The sequence below is a fragment of the Mesocricetus auratus genome, unplaced genomic scaffold, assembly GCF_017639785.1.
Source record: "Mesocricetus auratus isolate SY011 unplaced genomic scaffold, BCM_Maur_2.0 Super-Scaffold_15014, whole genome shotgun sequence".
Classification (NCBI taxonomy): domain Eukaryota; kingdom Metazoa; phylum Chordata; class Mammalia; order Rodentia; family Cricetidae; genus Mesocricetus; species Mesocricetus auratus.
The window spans coordinates 28,747,224-28,766,237 of record NW_024429186.1 but is presented as its reverse complement, the minus strand read 5'-3'; the positions used below and the strand labels follow the sequence as shown (position 1 = coordinate 28,766,237).

At 36.6% G+C, this 19,014-nt stretch overlaps 1 protein-coding gene across 33 annotated transcripts in view; it reads left to right on the top strand.

Moving 5' to 3' along the window:
- Nrxn3 (neurexin 3) overlaps nucleotides 1–19,014 on the top strand; it is a 1,553,154-nt gene that overhangs the window by 605,509 nt on the left and 928,631 nt on the right. For 24 of the 33 annotated variants that reach the window (XM_040743334.1, XM_040743332.1, XM_040743331.1 and 21 more), the window contains one exon: nucleotides 155–181. The exons of the other annotated variants lie outside the window; for them this stretch is intronic. In XM_040743334.1, the coding sequence (XP_040599268.1) occupies nucleotides 155–181 (27 nt within the window). The remainder of the gene's footprint in view (nucleotides 1–154; nucleotides 182–19,014) is intronic. 33 annotated transcript variants of the gene reach the window in all.

The window sequence follows — 19,014 nt, the reverse complement described above, 5'->3', positions numbered from 1 at the left end:
ATATTGTATATGTGTATATATATATATATATATAAAATGGCCACATTTCTTGCGTGTGTCTGTCCCCGGAAGGGTGGACTGATTGTTTTTGGATGTCTGCAGCTGTTACCTTGAAGGATGCAATTTCATCTTTCATTTATTTTTCCCCATCTAGACTGTATCAGGATAAACTGTAACTCCAGTAAGTTTTTCCTCAAGTTTCATTTTGTTCTTTAAAAAAGCAAAGAAAACTGAATTTATTTTGTTTACTGTTTTATGAGCTTTTTTTTAGTTTGGATTGTTTTATTTTTCTGACAAATTTTGAGGGGAGGAGGGTTGGGTTGGTAGTTCTTCCAAGGATTCTATGTGGGCTAGGGGTGTGGTCTCTGAGTAGGGCAGATCCTCCTTTCTCTCCTTTCCTTGCATTTGTTGTATCTGCAAAATAGGAGGGAAGGACTATGGATCCTGAAGTAATTGAAAGTGAATTGAAATGATGATGTATTTGTTATCTTCAGGAACTAACTCCTAGGGTGAACAAAAAGCTTTAGTTTAGAGCAACCAGCATGCACTTCTCCACTACCCAAAACTGTAGATGACAAATACAAAGTTCATGACCCAGAGGTGACTGCCAGCTCTGACATTTCTCCCCTAACCTTTATCACTGTAGGCGATTTGAGAGGGGTGGACAAAGGCCTGTCCTTGGACATGATGAAACATTTTAACCAAACATACTCACTTTGGCTCCTCTAAAGGAGGGTTATGATTCACCATTTTCCCCATTGCCCATTCAAGCACCCCAGGTCTTGAAGATCCTAAGAACATACATGGCAAAAGGTCTCTTTATCTTTCCTCTGTCTTAAAAGTGAACATCAACTACAGGTGAGGAGGAAGGGAAAAAGGAATGGAAACAGAAAGGATAGGTTATAGTGATTAAAGAGGAAAATGTTCATTGAGTGCTCTTGTGTCTTACATCAGCAAGGCTAATTAATACTCACTGCTATAACAAGGCATCCTGAGATTTCAACGACTCAAAACAAAGGAAAGATTTCTTTCTGATTCAGAAGCCTAGTGCCAGTTGAATGGCTCTCCTAGACTACCCCTTTCAAAGCCATAATTCAGTATCATAGAGTTCTTCCTTGAGATGTACCAATTCCCTTGTAGATCTTCAGCTCTGCATCCACAGCAAGGAGAAATCTTGGGTGGTTAAAGAGTGTGCTACATTGCCTTGCCTGGAAGTAGCCTATATCACTTCTGTATGCTTGTCTTTTCCAGATATGACTCCACTCTGCATGTAAAGTAAGTAGGAAATGTAGTCTTTGGAGCATATAGGAAGAGCAATTCAATCATTTAAACATCCTAGCACACAGAAGTCATGATGATATCTAGGTTCTGCATTTTTCTCTATTAAAGTCTTCCTGGAGGAATGAAAGCAAAGAAAGGATAGCAAATTATCTAACTTCTGTCTTTCATTGACTTCTTAATTCCATATACAGATGCTGGATCAGCCTTCTTTCTTAGATATAGTGTCAGGATGACATTAATAATGCATAGTTCTACACATTTTAGGTACATGTTCTTTATAATAAGGAAAAGCAATATATATATATATATATATATATATATATATTCCATAGAAAGTTTATTCATGTCTTGGTATTACTTTCACTTGTTTTAAGCAATGTCCTATTTTGCCGTGTTAAGATATTTCTAATTATTCAGAAATTTCTCATGATATTTAGATGGCTAAAAGCCTAATTAAAACATTCTTTGTCTCCAAAGCCCAGAGTTTTAGAAATTTGTGGTGTTTTGAACAGCATTTAAGGATATAATTTCCATTCCCTAATGTCACTGATCATAAGCCTACAACTCAGTTACATTAATTAAGTCTATAAATTTGCACAGACATCCCCTAGGTCACATTAATAACATTGCTATCATCTCTCAGATTCCTCACTTGTCCATCTACATTTTCTCCATGCTTCTACTCTTAGTCCTAGACAACTACTGATGTACATGTTTTATGCAAATTTGTTCTTTCTGGACATTTCATATATTGGAATCTTATGTGTAGTTACTTGAGTCTGACTTCTTTAAAACTTATAGTTTTCCCACGAGAGGTTTTTTTTCTTTTCCTTTTCCACCAACTTACAAAAAAAAAACAGAAACTAACATGAGGTTGGAAAGTCTATTATCAAGAGTGTTGGCTTCTGAGATTTACTCGGAGAGAAGTAGAGACTATTTGATCAAGATGTCAGCAGGTGTCTTTCTGTTTAAGCCTCATTTGTTCATGGGGCCATTTTCATATATTCCACATGACCAATCCTGAATGGTACCAGAGATAAGTACCAGGATTATATTGGCTGGGAAAGCCTGTTAGAATGTTTACTGTTCAGAACATGGGAAACAGCATTGAGAGAAAAACATTGCAGCAAAGGTGTGTTCCCCACCCTTGATCACAACACGAGAGTATTACTGGTCTTTGTTTAATAACTGTGTGGGTCACATATGATTTGAGGTCTTGCTTTTCATTTCTCACGATAATCATCTTAGGTGCTGACAGTTAAACTTCACAGAGCCCACCATAGTTGTTTAAAAAAAAGAAAACTTTATTTTAAAAAATCTAGGACTTTTAATGCAAAAGTATGCAGAAGTACCCAGAGTAATGTGGAGTCACAAAGTAAATGTGATACATTTTCTCAAAGTAGATTTTAGTTTTGAATTGTTGTTGTGCCTGAAATTGGAACCAAAATGATGCATTATGCAGAATTCTGTAATAAGTATAGATGTTTATGGGATGGAAAAGAACTCAAAGGCCTTTTCTTTGTATGGTTTATCTTCTCTAATCCATCATTGGCATTGCTGGCACAGGGATGAAAGATCTTGAGAACACTAGGCAACTAAATTTGGAGAGAAAACAGGTACAAGTGATTAGAATCTTTAATCCCCTCTTATTTGTTGATTCCAGTCAGGATGAACAGCTTAGTTCCATTTGACATTTGGAGTTGTTTCTTTAATAGAATGTGAGTTCTTGCTGCTTCTTACCTGGTTGTTAACTAGAATTTCATCGTATAAAAGAATCACATTCACCTTGTAACCTGAGATTGGAAGAGAGAAGGCTTTTCTAAGCCTCAGCTTTGTCTCCTGCTGCCAAGAGGGTCATCACTCAGGTTTTAAAGCAATCTTTGGTAATTTTCTCATACAGAAGACAGTGAATTGAATGGCCAAAGCTTAAATACACATCCAGAAACATTTCAAATATCTCTTTTATAGGATGTTGGTTCTGTGAAAAGTTACTTGGAGAAAATTATGGATGCTATCTGCTGTGCACTTCCTGTTTATCTGCTGCAAGAGATTCTGGGAAATGGTTATTTTACAGGATGTTGTGACATCCTTAATGCAGAGAAACTATGAAAACAGCCAGATGAAGAGAGTCTCGAGGCAGAGATGGAATTTTCTCCTGGGGCCCTCCCATCAGTGCCCACAGCCTGCCCCATGGTGGGAGTTTCTTATCAGGAATAACCAATGAGTTTCTACTCATATTCTTTCGTCATCATTGTATCTCTCCTTTTGGAATCTCTGAATTTTTTTATCATCACTTTATTCTAAATCTTATAGCCTCTGCCTCCCGAATGCTTCTAGAGAAACTCATTCTCCCTAGTTACTGTCACCCATCATATCAGAGTGTACATGGCAAGATCTATGGTTAAATTGAGGTCATCTTTGGATTTGATTCATCTGCCATGAATGTGCTTAAAGATATTTTATAAAGAAGATTATAGTGTAGAACTTATTTAAAATTGCAAAAGAACAACAGAGTTGGCATTCATCATGGGGTATTGAACTCTAGGCTGACCAGGAAGTCATTTAACAAAATCAGGGCTGCTATATGGAGAATTTTTGAGGAAATTGCCTATTGCCATGGTTCCAGTTGCATGACCTGGGTCACAACCCCCGAGGCATCCCATTCTGAAAACAGGTAAGATGTTCTCATTGATTGGAATGTTTGCTCAGATGAATGTGTGGAATATGAATTGCTGACCTCTACATTAAGTGATTATGGTATAGCTCTTAACCTACTTAATCATTCTACAGATTCAAGCCATGTGACATATGAATGAATGCTAGACACTTGTGTTCACTAACTGAAACCTTCATGTAAATAAATTTAATGAACATATGTGGATATATATTGGCAAATATTAATTTGCCTTTTTTTCTCTACCTAAACCTCCACTCCCAGGTTGATTACCCTATGGGAACTTTGAACTTGTGCTTCATTATTTAGGCAGATGTGGAATTCCCCCAATCTCCATTGTCAATTATTTTGACATCGAAGTCTGAATAATTTTTCTTCAATACTTCTGTGCTTTTCTTAGTCATAACTAGAGGGCCATAAATACTATAGATGTTCAAACATTCAGGTGCCACCAGGTAAATTTTCTGAGCTTACCTGTTTTCCATGAGCATGGCATCAACAGGAGGCATACACTGTCAGAGATGTGTGAGCCTTGCCATAATGATTCATCCTTTTACATCTTGACTGAAAATTACTCAGGTTGCTCCTGTTCTTGTATCAACTGCTTTATTACCTGCCTGGCCTTCTGCCTTAGCTCCCTGCATTCATTCTCTAAGTCTACTCCATTCATAGTTTTGGCAAAGTCAACTGTGTGAATAGTTTTTGCTCCATCCTGCCTTTCTTTTCTCTTCCTCTCTGCTGCCCACTTCTCTCCTCTCCACAGAGTAGTATCAGAATTGTAATTTTATCCTATGGCCTGATTTACCTGAGAATCACAAAATGTTTCATTTCATTTACCTGTCTAACTCAGAAATGCTTTTCCTACACTCTCCTGAAGGCTGGTTCTTTGATCTTAAGTTTTTCTGGAAGGAAATTCTAACACTGTCTTTGGTTCATTCCCACAATAGAGCTTTAGTGGACTAGGAAATCACAAGTTGAGATCTCATGCATGGTGATGCTTTATTGGGCTGTATGTGAGCATGGTACCTGAAAGTTCCCATTTTTATGCTAAATGACAATATCAGAACTTTTCTTTTTGAACCAAATTGGTTTTACTTTTAAGGACTTAAAGATATATATGGAATAAAAGACCTTAACAATAAAATGCTCCCTTCTGACTTTGATCTTAGCCACCCCAGCTGTTTCTTGAAGGCAGTTGAATTATCAATGTTTCTTGCATATTGTTCTAGAGATACTATGTAAATTTGTAACATACTCATATTGTAATTTTCACTCTTCCTACTTCTTTTTTACTCAATCATTAGCATACTCTTATACATATTTTTAAAAATATGTAAATTCTCTAAAGGATTAGGAGAGGTTAACATTGATTATCAATGTAATTTGACAGGATCTAGAGTCACCTAGGAGACAAATGTCTGGGCTTGTCTGTGATAAAATTTTAAGACTGGATTAATTAGGGACAGAGTATCTAATGGTTGCACCATTCCTCAGGTTGGAGTGCCCAATCAAATAAGAGAAGAAAGTGAGTTAATCACCAGCATTCAACTCTTTCTGTCTGCTGATAGGGGATACAATGCTATCAGCTGCATTACACGTTATGCCTTCCCTGCAGGAATGGAATATAGACCCTCCATTTTGTATGTTGCTTTTATCAGTCATTTTGTTACAGCAACAATAACTAAAGCAGGAAAAAGTTCATAGAAATCTTATTTATTCTTTTGAATGATCATATAATAAACATATAAGATAATATTGTATTTTATAATGCTATATTATTTAAAATACTATACCTGCTAATATAAGTAGGTAATTTTTCATTACTTTGCTACTACAAAAAGGTAAAAGAAAAAGTATGTTGTTTTGCTAATCAGTCTATGTTTACATCTACTCTGTTGGATAAATCTCTATAAGTGGGTTTGCTGGGCCAGAACATCAGTGTACTGTAAATATGGATAGACACTCCAACAGGCTTTGTACAAACATATACTTAACTGCAAAGTGAATGCCTATATTTCCTTATCTTTGCAAAATCTTCTATAGTATCAAACTTTTAAACATTATTTGAAAATAAATAGCTTTTCAAAATGTCTGTCCCAACACCTACATACTAAAATGGCAGCTCATAGTTACCTGCACACACTTTGCTTCCATTCTTTCTCTTCTTCAGATACACACAGAGACCCTTTCCATTTTGGTAACCACTGTTGCCTGAAATATTTTAATGCTACTCTGTTGTAGATGTATATGTTAGTGAAAATATTACAGGAAAGCATTAATCTATCATAATAATTTTACTCTTTTTAAATATGAATGTCGACCTTTTGTTAGAATGTCAACAGAGAGAGGCAATTTAATTAATGTAAGGGGGGCTGGAGACACATAGCTGAGATCAATATTTGCCTTTTATTAATGATCTATGCATCTTTGGAAGAATCTCTTCAAGTCCCAGTTTTCTCACTTCTAGAACAGAAATGTCACATTACTTTTTTTGAGTGAGAACAGGTGATATATAGCTAACACTCTTAAGAAATGATAGTGATAGAGATAATGGATGCTACCATATGCCTCAACTGTAAAGATGTTCTTTTGGCAACTTTCATGTTTAGAAATGAATATCCATAGGTTCTTAAGTCATATTTATTAGTTGCTTAGTAGATATCCATGTGATGAGTAATCCTATTTTCTCCAGCCAATTACTTGTGCCAGAGAGAAACTCTTCCAGATCTATCAGCTACTATTGGACTTAACATTAATAAAGCAAAGAATAATTCTTGGTGAGTCCATCTTTAGGCCATAATGAGTTTTGTTTCCACTGCATATGTGTCAAACAAAAAGCTTGCTGTGCAACTAGAATTAATGAAAATGTTTAACTTCACAATTTCTTACCCATTTGCTTTGGGGACCTTGATACAATTTTAATAAGAGCTTCATAGTTTTCAAAAATGAAAATGTCTGATTAGACAACATCACCACATTTTTGCCTTTAATGGCTACAAATATAAATTTTATATAATATAAATGGGATTAAAACAAAATAAAGAAATAAGAAATTTTTAAGTGAGAGTATTTATTTCTGGCTAAGAATAATGATGCCTGTTTGGTCTCTTGACATATTCTCTGTTGTGGCTTTGAAATTCTTCAACTTCATGCAGACAATAATGAGAAAGAAGATCCAGCTCTCTTTGTAAAGGGTATTTCTCCATTCATAATCTTATTTCAGACTCAATCAGCTTGTTAAGTCATGGCATGATGAGCTAACACATTAAACTCCTCATACCCAGCCTGCAGTACAGTTAAAATTATATATATAATCAGGACTGGTAGCTGTATGTTATTAGATCCCTACCTTATTCTCAGAGAAGTAGAAAATAAACAGCAATTTAAAAGTGAGAACTACAATACCATTTATCTCCAGCTTCTTGGGATGTCCTTTGAGACCAGTTAAACAAAGGAAGAAATTTTTTCCTAGAGTGCTTTTAGCTAATTGATGTTGCTTTTTTCTATGGTATTTAACTCTTCCATGAGTGCCAGGCTATAGGGAATTATCTTTTGTGTACAGTAAACATCTATCAAGCAGGAGTACTATTGGAAGGGTATGTCAACACCTACAACACATATAGAATTTAGAAAACAAATAGACCAAGTACCTCATAAGAAAGTAGATGGGAGCTTAAAGAGGGAAGTTATGGATGAGTTGTTTTCTGGTTTTTTTGTCTCATCTAAGGCAGAAGAGATGACAAAGGATAAAGAGAAACTAGACAGCTGAAATCACAAGCCATAGGTTTAAACAAGATTTGAAGAGTTGTTTAATAATAAGATGTTATCTAGTGAAATTTCCCTGTCTAAATATCTTATAAATAGACAAACAGTGCTTTTAAATTGAAGATTGCTCTACTGTGAACCATGATCCAAGCAGTTAGGATATAGTATATTAAGTAGGTATTGATCTAATTTTTATATATACTACCAATCTGATCAGTCAAGGGTTAAAAACTCTCATTTTTGAGGATCTATTTATATATCCATGTCATATTTAGGCATTTATTTCATTGTGAAGTCCCAAGGAAAATTCAGAAGAAATTCTTATAGACTGAAGATTGTCCTGGGCCCTGTTTTTCTCTCTTACTTATGTCTTACTTTTGACTTGGACATCATTATATGACCCCTGGCTTTGAGCTAGACAAGCTGTATGACTCCTCTCCTTTCAGAAGCTAACATTTCAGGCACCTGCCATTTTGATCTAAACTGGTATTTCTGCTTTTTCTTCTATCCCTTGAATATCTTCTTTATGAAGTCTGGTGCATTTTGTTTAAGTATCATAGTTAGATCTGGGAGTTACTAAGTCAGTAAGTGTCAGTGTTAGGCCCAAATTCTATTTTGAAGGTTAGGGGACATTTAAGAAATTTACATTGATACTATGCCTGAGAAATTCCTGAGTATACCAAGAAAGGTAGACTTCATAAATGAACAGGCAGATGTTGAGTTATTACACACACACACACACACACACACACACACACACACACACACTATTTTAAAAATCAGAATGTAAATTCAATGTATGAAAACTATCCAGTAGTTTATTTAGCTAGACTTTCCAATGTGATAGACCAAATAAGGTGTGCAACTGAGCAATCACAGGCTATTTTCACTTTAGTGCTGTCTGCTTTCTGTAAAATGCATCCCTTTTAATCCTGCAGAAGAACTCCTTAATCACTCCTAAGTTTGAGCCCCAACTTCATGAGTCACCAATTGCTCAGATAAACTTTAAAATCTTATAAAACATCAGTTAGTTTACATTTTTAATAGTTAGGCTGCTTAATAATTAATGAGATATAAACTATAAAATAACTATTCGCCAAAGTTAATATCATCAATCCAAAATCTCCATTCTTGTTTGATAATGAGAGAAATGTGTTCAAAGATAGATTTTTCTTTCATTAGGTCCAATATGTGCATATTACATGAGAAATATGTACATTTAAATTATATTGGCATATATAATAACAGGTTATATCTAGACCCCATGGAATAGAAGATTATAATTTCAATTCCATATTTTCTGGAGTCATTAACCACAAATATAAGTTTGTCTGTTGACTTTAGAATTTCAGAAAATTTAGTTTTCAGTTTCAATAAAGAATAGATGGAAATTTACAGACTACAGTATGCTAGTTCTAAAATGAATGGCACAATTGTGCTGGAGAGATTGCTCAAAGGTTGAGAGCTTTCTACACAATCATGAGGACCAGAAATTGTAACCAGAACCTACATTACAAGGCAGATTGGGTTCTGTACACACACACACACACACACACACACACACACACACACACACACGTATGCACGCACACACGCACAACATTAGACATAGACTTACACATTAAAAAACAAAAACTTCAAATATCCTAGCAAATAAACATAAAACAGCCAAACCACCTAAACAGCTGGAAGTGGCATGATCTACAGTAGGCATGGAATAAAATGGAGCTCTGAAATTTAGGAGATGACAAAAAGACAACTGTTGTTATTCACAGTGTGGGCCAGATAGAATCCACAGCAGTAAACAAAGAGCGACTCCTCTCCAGGAGTAATAAAGAGCAAGAAGTTAGAAACAGAAGAGCTGGAGGGGTGCTTATTTCCTGTAAGTGATTTTTCTGTGATAGAAAACACATGCAACTTTCCTTTCCTACAGAGACAGACAGAGCACAGAGGAAGATGGATAGAGAAAACCCTGATTGGTCTAGCAACTCCTGACCACAGAACAGTCATTTCCTTTGTGAGATGAATCAAGCAATTGAAAGTAGACTCCCACTGCATAGGTATAGCTGTCAATAGTTATGTTTAGCTTCACTGATCATCAATATTGACAAGTAAATGCCTTTTGATGGCTAACCAATTCAAAAGAGAAAGAGAGATAGCCAGAACATTTTTAAAAAGATGGATATTGACTCATCCCAGCATATGACTAGTTAAGTGCTCACATATTTCTTTATGGTTTGGTTATTCACATACCTACATACTTTTTTAAAAAGCACATGCACACACAGACACAGACATACAAACACATGGGGAAATTACAAATAACATTTTAATGACATGGAAATTGAACATGAAGATATTACCTCACTCTTCTACCTTTACCAGTATTTCCTACGGACTTTTTAGTCCTTTGTCACAATGCAAGTTAAGGCTAAGTCTGTGTCTAAGGACATTGAGTCTTTGTTCACCTGTGTGAACTTTCTTAAAGTGCTTGGATCTTACAGATTCTTACCAATTATGTAAAAACTGATAGCTCCCCTTGATTATTTTCTGCATGTCAAGACCTGAAATGAGGGGCTGACTTGTATGATTGTGTTTAATTGTTTATCACAGCGTTATAGAGTGGTGCATTATCCTCCTTTTGGAAATGAGATACTTACCTTATCCTTTGTTTGTGTCTTCCTTCTTCCAAAGCCTTTCTTCCTCCTTCCTACCTCTGCCTCTTATATGGGGATGCCGATACACAGTGAATGTCCAGATAATTGCCAATACTGAGAATAAAGAAGTCCACATGCAACCATTCACTGTTAAATTACATTTCATTTCATTTGTCTTTCTGAAACCTTGAGCCATCTGGAGTCATTCTTAGCTGACTTCTATATTTACATTTGTGTTGAATCATTATTCATAACTAGTCTCTAATACAGTGTTTATTTCAATAAACTTGCATTTTAAATGCTAGAGACTGAATTAGGAACTGCCATAGAGACCTATAGACTACTTTGAAAGAGGTAACTAGGAAGCTGCAGTGAAATTTGCCTTCATCATTGAATTGCTAAGGTGCATCTGATGCTTTATTGAGCATCTCTTAGTAATATGGATATCCCTGTCTTTTTTTTTTTTTTTTGGTTTTTTGACACAGGGTTTCTCTGTATTGTTTTGGAGGCTGTCCTGGAATCAGCTCTGTAGACCAGGCTGGCCTAGAACTCACAGAGATCCACCTGCCTCTGCCTCCTGAGTGCTGGGATTAAAGACGTGCGCCACCAATGCCCGGCGATGGATATCCCTTCTTTTTGTCTTTTTCCATTATAACCTAGTACTTTAGTCTTATCCAGCATGCTGTGGCTGCCCCATTTCTTGGAGTGCTTGGACATTCCCATTCCTATATCCATAGTCTACCTTATAAAGTGCATATCCCACTCCTCTCTGCGTTTGTCTAGCAAACATCTGCTCATCATTCAGTGACAGCCCAGCTGTACCAAACCACACACGTCTTTCCTTACCATCCTAGACGGGGGCTCACAGTATTGTGCTCATCTCAGACCTCTCTCTTCATGGCTATCACTTTACTTACTTGCCTATTTGCCTGCACCCAGCTCTTAGCCCTTCCCAACCTTGAAAGAAGTACTAATTATTTTATTTTCACTTACCAGTACCAGGTCAGATACAGAGAAGACGTTGGTTGACATATATTAATGGCTAACCATAAGTCTAATATCTTGAAACTGGACTACAGGATCCATCTTTGAAGATAAATATAGATTTCTTGGTATAAGGAAAATTATTCCAAATTCATTAAATATAAAGTTTTGGTAAAACAGATGAAAACAATCTAGAGAGCCATTTATAGATATTTATCCAATCTCTGAAAAAAAATGTGTTCTCAGAATTCCTTCCTAATTCCTAGTATGTTAGAAAACGACAGTTAAATATAAAGAAATTAATTTCAAAACCACCTAATTCATCATTCCCCCAAAGAGTGGGTATTTGTACAGATAACTAAGGCACAACTTACTCTGAGTCAGTATTTTTCTGTACAGGTCGATTTCATAAGTTTTATATCTTACCCATCTATATGCGTTCCTGTTTCATTTTTGTAGACTTTTATAAGCTTCAAACTCAACCTTTATAGAGAATGGGGATGACTCAGAAAAATAAAACAGAGTAAAAGACAAGCAGCACTGCCAACCAGGGGGGCAGTAGTGCACAGGGCAATGATCGAGAACTTCATGATCTGTTGAACTTTCTCTCCTAATAATTAGCTTTTGGTCCTGGGGCAGTTTCTCTGAGGCCCCATTATTAATGGTAAGAGCTATAATGTCATTCAATGAAGAGGAAAATGAACAGCAGCATAGCTCCCAACCATGTACTTTCTATCTTAGCATTTAAATAGGCATCCAAGTCCATTGATGCTCCTAACAGCTCTGGGTCTCACAGTATGAACTGCCCATTGATCATTTGAACTTACAATAGTAGAAACATCAGTTTCTTCTGGCCTCTTGCGTACTTCTCTAACCTTTCTTATTTGTCAAAGGGGATTGCTTTTTTTGTAAAATGCTTGAGGAGACAGGAAAGGATTGGTGTTTGAGGAAACTGAGTGAGCCTATGATAATTTCCAGGGTTTTAATGGGGGAGGATTCGTAGAAGCTGGTATAGAACATTATACAAAATGAATTCAGAGCCTTTTACTTCTCTCCAAGGAATATCAGATTATTAGGGTTTGAGGACCCTTTTCTACCAAAGTCACAGGGATCAGCTATTTAGTTCATTATCACAGGAGCTAAAGTGCCCCTGATACAGTTGATTGAGATGAGTATCAGGCATGTATGTGTTTGCCCACGATGAAATACACGCAGGAGAGAAAAACAAAACAAAATGAGTATTATAAAAAAATTAACATTTGATGGTAGTGGACTCTGCTTCATATTATTTTCAGTTGTTACATACACCCTTTGTGTATGTATGCTGTATGTAATTATGTGGTTGTGTGCACGTGTGTATGCAGCTGTGTGTGTGTGTGTGTGTGTGTGCACACCTGTGGCTGAGGTTGATAATTGGCTGTCTTCCTCTACTGTTTTTTGCCATGCTAACTGACAAAGGAACTCTCCTCTAACTAAACCTGATTCAGCTAACCTTGCTGGACGCTGAGTTGCATAAATTCACCTGTTCCAACCTTTCACCGTGCTGAAGTTATAGAAATGTTTTAGCAAACATAACCTTTTTGTTGTTTTTCTGTTTCTGTTTGGTATTTATTTATTTATTTATTTATTTATTTATTTATTTATTTTTTGGTTATTTTGAGATGGGGTCTCAATGGTATAGTTCTGTTTCTTCTCACTATGTACTCACTATGTAGACCACACTGGCCTTGAACTCACAGAAATCAATCTGCCTATATTTCCTGAATACTGGAATTAAGGTGTGAGCCAACGATGGTACCAAACATAACTGTTTATGTGGGCCCTGGGCATTCTAACTTAAGTCTTCAAGCTTGTGTAGAAAGCATTTTATTGCCTGAGGCATTTTTTCAGCCCCACATATATCTTTTAATTCTTCAGAATACAGAATTTGTAGAACCTGGTTTTGAATGCAAATGTAACCTGCTAGCCCCTTGTTCAAATAATAAGATTGAGGCTTTCCCTATTCCTCCATAATTTTTTTTCAATCTGTAAAACAGAGGCAAGTAAAGACTCTCAGTCACTTGAGCTCCAAAATTATTAGCTCTATACACAGGGGTAAAAACCGAGTGGTCAGGATTCCTCCAGAGGTAAGACACCAAATCCCTGGATCACACCCTTTATAGCAGTAAGCTTCAGTTGCAAAGAATATAGTTAATCATAAAATTATTAAGAATCCCATGGCAGTAAGTATAAAATACCAATCCCAAAATGCTATGACTCTGTAAATATACAACTTTAATGTCTTTGAAGCCCACACTGGAAGAAGGTACACTTTCTCTCTGAATTTTACAAGTGAAGAAATGATGCCTCCCAGAAATTAGGGTAGGTTTTGTGACATATTCATCAATTATGTAATCACTGAAACATAATGTGCCTATTTTATATGATTGGTTTATTTTAAATTCTTTAGCCTTTCAATACTGCATTTCAGAATTTCCTAATTACTTCTGCATGACTTCCCTTTTTATATAATTTATTTGTTTTATGTTTCTTTAATTTTTATTTTTAAATTTAAATTAGAATCAAGGTTGCTTCACATGTCAATTCCAGGTCCCTCTCCCTTTCCCTCCCCTCCTCCCACACCCTACCACCAACCCCCCAATACCTCTTCATTTCTCCAGGGAGAGTGAGGCCCTCCATGGGGATTGTCCATAGTCCCTCATTTTATCCAGGGCAGGGCCTAGACCCTTCCCCAAGAGTCCAGGCTGAGAGTGCAACTCTCATTTTTGGATGGGCACCCAAAGTCCATTTGTATGCCAGGTATACTGTTCTACTACCTGAGGCCCCATAGATTGCCTAGGCCTCCTCACTGACACCCACATTCAGGGGGTCTTGATCAGTCCCATGCTGGATTCCTAGTAACACCAGTAGCACAGACAGTGAGGTCAACAATTAATACATGGGACCTCTTGAAACTAAGAAGCTTCTATAAGGCAAAGAACATAGTCAACAAGACAAAAAGGCAGCCCACAGAATGGGAAAAGTTATTCACTAACCCCATATCTGACAGAGGGCTGATCTCCAAAATTTGTTTTTTAAAGTTTCATTCTACATTCCAACCCTAGTTCTCCCTCTTACCCCTCCTCCCATCTCCTCTGTCTTTCCCCCAATCCCTTAGCCCCCTATCCTCTCTTCCCCATGCATAATAGGTAATAGCTCCCATTAGGAGTCAACAAAGTCTGGAACATTAAGTTGGAGGCAGGACCAAGTCCTTCTTCCATGCATTAATGTTGAACATGGCATCCCACCATAGGGGATGGTCTCCAACAAGCTAGCTCATGAATAAATGTTACATCATATAAGCTGTTTTCTCCCACAAAGTTTCCCACAATGACATAGAACAGTCAATCACATTTTCCTGTCAAGTGATACATGTTTTATTTTGGACTACCATTCTTTAATGGTCTAAAGTCTGTGACTAGGCTAATTTCATGAACAAAGATCAATTCTCCCTGTATAATCTTAATGCACACCAGTGCTCATGTCATGATGCCCTCACTTCTTTTGATAAACCAGTTTCTCCTGGTGTCATGTGTGAATGGCAAGCCAAGTTTCTCATCCACTTTCACTGAACCTCAACATTCATAGGCTTAATTACCATATGATTCTCTAGTGAGTCAACAACAACTGGAAAGCTGAATTAGGACATTATGACACTAATGTACCATTGCCTCAGACATCCTCTGGGGTAAGGAGAGGTAAAGGAACATTTAAGGAATAATTGTCTATTTACCATCTCACCATTTTTTAGCAGAGTTCTGTAAGAACCTCATCATTTCTGATTTACTTTCCCATGTCACCTTCACCTAATTTAAAGATAAGTCTAATGACTTTTCTAAAGGGAATGGAAGAAGGAAAAACTATTTAATTTCTATGTAGATACTTTTAAACACAAGTCATGTCCTCTTCAACACTGTTTGCAACAGAATTCAATCAAAATAATTTTCTATTATTCAGTTAAAGAGAAACATGGGCTGAAGGCACAATGGCTGCCATTCCTATGGGTAAGCAGGCTGTGCCAATTTTCAATGTCTTGCTGGAAGGAATAATTTATGCAAGCTTCCACTGAGCAGCTGCACTGGTTTGCCATGGCCTTGCCTCCATTCTGATTTGGGTCTCTGCAATGGGAGCTGGCATGCTGAGCTATTTGACTATATTAGCTTCATGGCCAGTTCTTACTCAAAACAACTTCAGAAGAACATGACAGCATCCCTTCAGGGAGCTAGACCTCATCTAACATTTTTATTCCTGGGAGAGCTTTCCTTTGTACTTACAAGTGTACTTTGCTCTGTGTAGCAGTGCACTTGGTTGTGCTTGATTTTATTGCTACCACCTTAGAAGGTGAGCTTTTTCTCTCCGACAGTGTGCTAATGTCCTTCAGTTCAAACTGATTTGTGCCAAAGAACTGATTCACTTGGACCTCTCTATCCTGAGTCAGTTCATGTCACTTTTACCTGCTAGTAGCAAGTGCTTATTGATGAGAATTTCATCACATTCTAAGTTATTACATATTGGTTTAGCTTGCCTTTCTAAATCACTACTTAGTATATAGTTCAATTATTATCGATCCAAGTGGTGCCAGTGAGTAACTCTATTGGTGCTAAAATACATGTAGAGAAGGCAGGCTGGCTGTCACATTCATATCCTCTCTTATGAAAAGTGTTGCTTTATCTGGAAATAATGGTGATTTTCAATATTCGGCTCACACTGGGAGCCATCAGCTCTGAATAAACTTTATCTCTGAGCATTTCCATTAAGACTTGAGTAGTCTATTTAAGGGTTATCTAACTTTTCCTACAAATGACCAGGTAGTAAGTACTGTGGTGACCTCTGCCATTACTGTTTAGTTCTGCCACTCTAACCAAAGTCAATTACATATGACGTATAAACTCATGACAAAGGCTGGCTTCCAACAAAACTTGATTTACTAATGTAGGCAGTCAGCTTGGGGCCAAGGACCTTAGTTCTCTGATCCCTTTACTTGCATCATAGGAGATGTACAGTTGTAGAAATGATGTTTGGGAAGTAGGTTACCCAGAACTCCAAACTCTAAGACATATGGCAATTCGAAGAACTACTTACTGAAGATGATTTTTTAATCCTATTCCTAGAAATACAATGCTGAATGTGACCAACCCTGATATATAAACACATAAAAGAGTACAGATGATGGCAAATGGCAATACATAAAGTTAAATGGAGTAAAATAAATACCTGGAGATGGGAGGAAGTAAGAATTTATAAAGGACAGTCCCAGAAGGCTTTCTGAGAAAATGACATTTGAATTTAGATTTCTGATGCATCCACAGTGGGAAGGATCTTGCCTTGAGAAGAATGAAGGGAATAATATCCACAGGTGCTCACAAAGGTTACAAGGTACTCACAAAGGTTAATAGCTGTGGAAAAATATGTCTGGTGTTTTGTGGAACAGGAACACTAGCTTAATGGGAAAAGTAAAGTGAAAGGTATTTATGTCTACCATGAACTATCTGCATTACAGGGATCTATATATAATTTATAAGTGAGTTAAGGAACCCTTGTAATTCACAAAATCCATTGTTTTTCTCTTGGTTATTCACTTGGGAGGGAAAATGCACAATTATGTGCAGTGTCTGCAAAGTAAATTTTTCATAAATTCTATTCTATTGTTATACTAGAAGAAAGCCAATGCTTTTGTTGAAGGACAATTAAAATGCCATTTAAACCATACTTTAAAATGATATCAGAGATTATACTTGTAAGGTTAAGAAATCTGTGCATCAAGTACACAGAACTAATCAGTCAGGCAATACAGTGAATTTTACAATAATTAATGATATTTCTTTGCTGTTTGGTCATTGGCTTTTACTGTGGATTCTTAGGAGCCCTGACACATCAGTTTATTGACTACTATAGACAAAAGAATTCTTGTCTGCAAAAGAATCAACTTGAATTATTTTACAGAGATTACCATATGTGTTCTGGTCTTGCATCATAATTTTCTGAATCCTTGGGAAAATTTATTTAAAATACTTGGGGAGTGGGGGTATAAAAACACAAATCCAAAGAGAATTGCCTGTATCTAAATAAAATGCCTTGTGTTGATTTTCCTAAAAGTGCAAGTTCTTTTTCTCAATTTATCAGAATTTGAAGAAATGGTTCTAAGAGAATTAAGTCCTCCTCAGGGAAGTTAATTAGAGAGCCTTCCCTAAAAGAAGTTGCTTTTCTAGGCAATGGCATTTGATACCAATATTTGGGATGAATAATAATAAATTCTGGGTTCTGTTAAGAGTTATGGAACAGTCTGAAACACCACAAACAAGTGAATTGTTACAATTTCAGATAGCCAGAGGGGATAGTAAGACTGAATTAATCAAAGAACCATGGGTTTTTAATTTTTTCTTTCAAATATAGATACAGATATATAACTCAAAGTGTGTGTGTGTGTGTGTGTGTGTATGTGTGTGTGCAAACGTGCCTGCATGCATATGAGCATGCCTCCATCATAGTAAAATGATCTCAGGGAATATGGAAGCCTGAATTATTATTCCCAGTTTTGTTGATTAAAGTAGAATGTTTTTTCTAAGTTACTTGTGACATGCTTAAAATACTTTTATATGCAAGTGAGAGCCTCAGCAGTCTGTCTTAATATCTTAATTTGCTTCTCAAACCCAACCTTTATGGAGACTGTAAAGGAACTTTCCAGGTCAGATTCAGTTAAATTCTGAACTTGCATTTTATTCAGAATTAATAAGGTTTTATTAAAGGAGGAACCCAAAATTTAGCATCTCTGCTAACACTATGATCTGTCTAAAAGTACAGTTTCCTGAGAATGTAGATACTAAAAGATATATGTGTAGCATGGTGTCTTAGTTAGAGTTTCTCTTGCTGTGAAGAGACACCATGAACACAGCAACTTCTGTAAAGGAAAACATTTAATTGGGGCTGGCTTACATTGCAGGGGTTTAGTCTGGTATCTTCATTTCTGAAACATGGAGGGACACAGGCAGAATTGTCCTGGAGAAGTAGCTAAATCAATAGGCAGCAGGAAAATAGAGTGACACTAGGTCTGCCTTGAGTACTTGAAGCTTCAAGACCAATCCCAGTGACATATTTCATCCAGCAAGGCCACACCTACTCCAAAATAGTCATACCTCCTAATAGTACCACACCCTATGAACTTAAGGAGAACTTTTTCATTCAAATCACCATACATGGGTACATTTTCCTTTCATTACCTTAGCACAAGGTTTTATGGGGGGGGGATTCTGTTAATTAAAAATAAAACTAAAATCTGAGTAAGTATGCCCATTTTTCACCTATGTTCCCATGTGTATATAATATAATACCATAGCTTTTGGAGCATTAAAGAAGATTAACAGTAAAATAGTGTTTAATGACTCTACTTGATTTTCCTGTCTTCCGGGGGGGCTATAATATGCATATGTAAGCATGTTGACTCTCCCTTTATGAATGAACAGCAACAAATATTTTATTTTTTAATAAATTTATTTATTTATTTTACATGCTGGCTGCAGTCTTCCCTCTCTCCTCTTCTCCCTGTTCCTCCCTCATCCCCCCTCCTTATCTTCTCCCCCCACCCAACTCACTCCTCCTCCATTTCTGTTTAAGAAA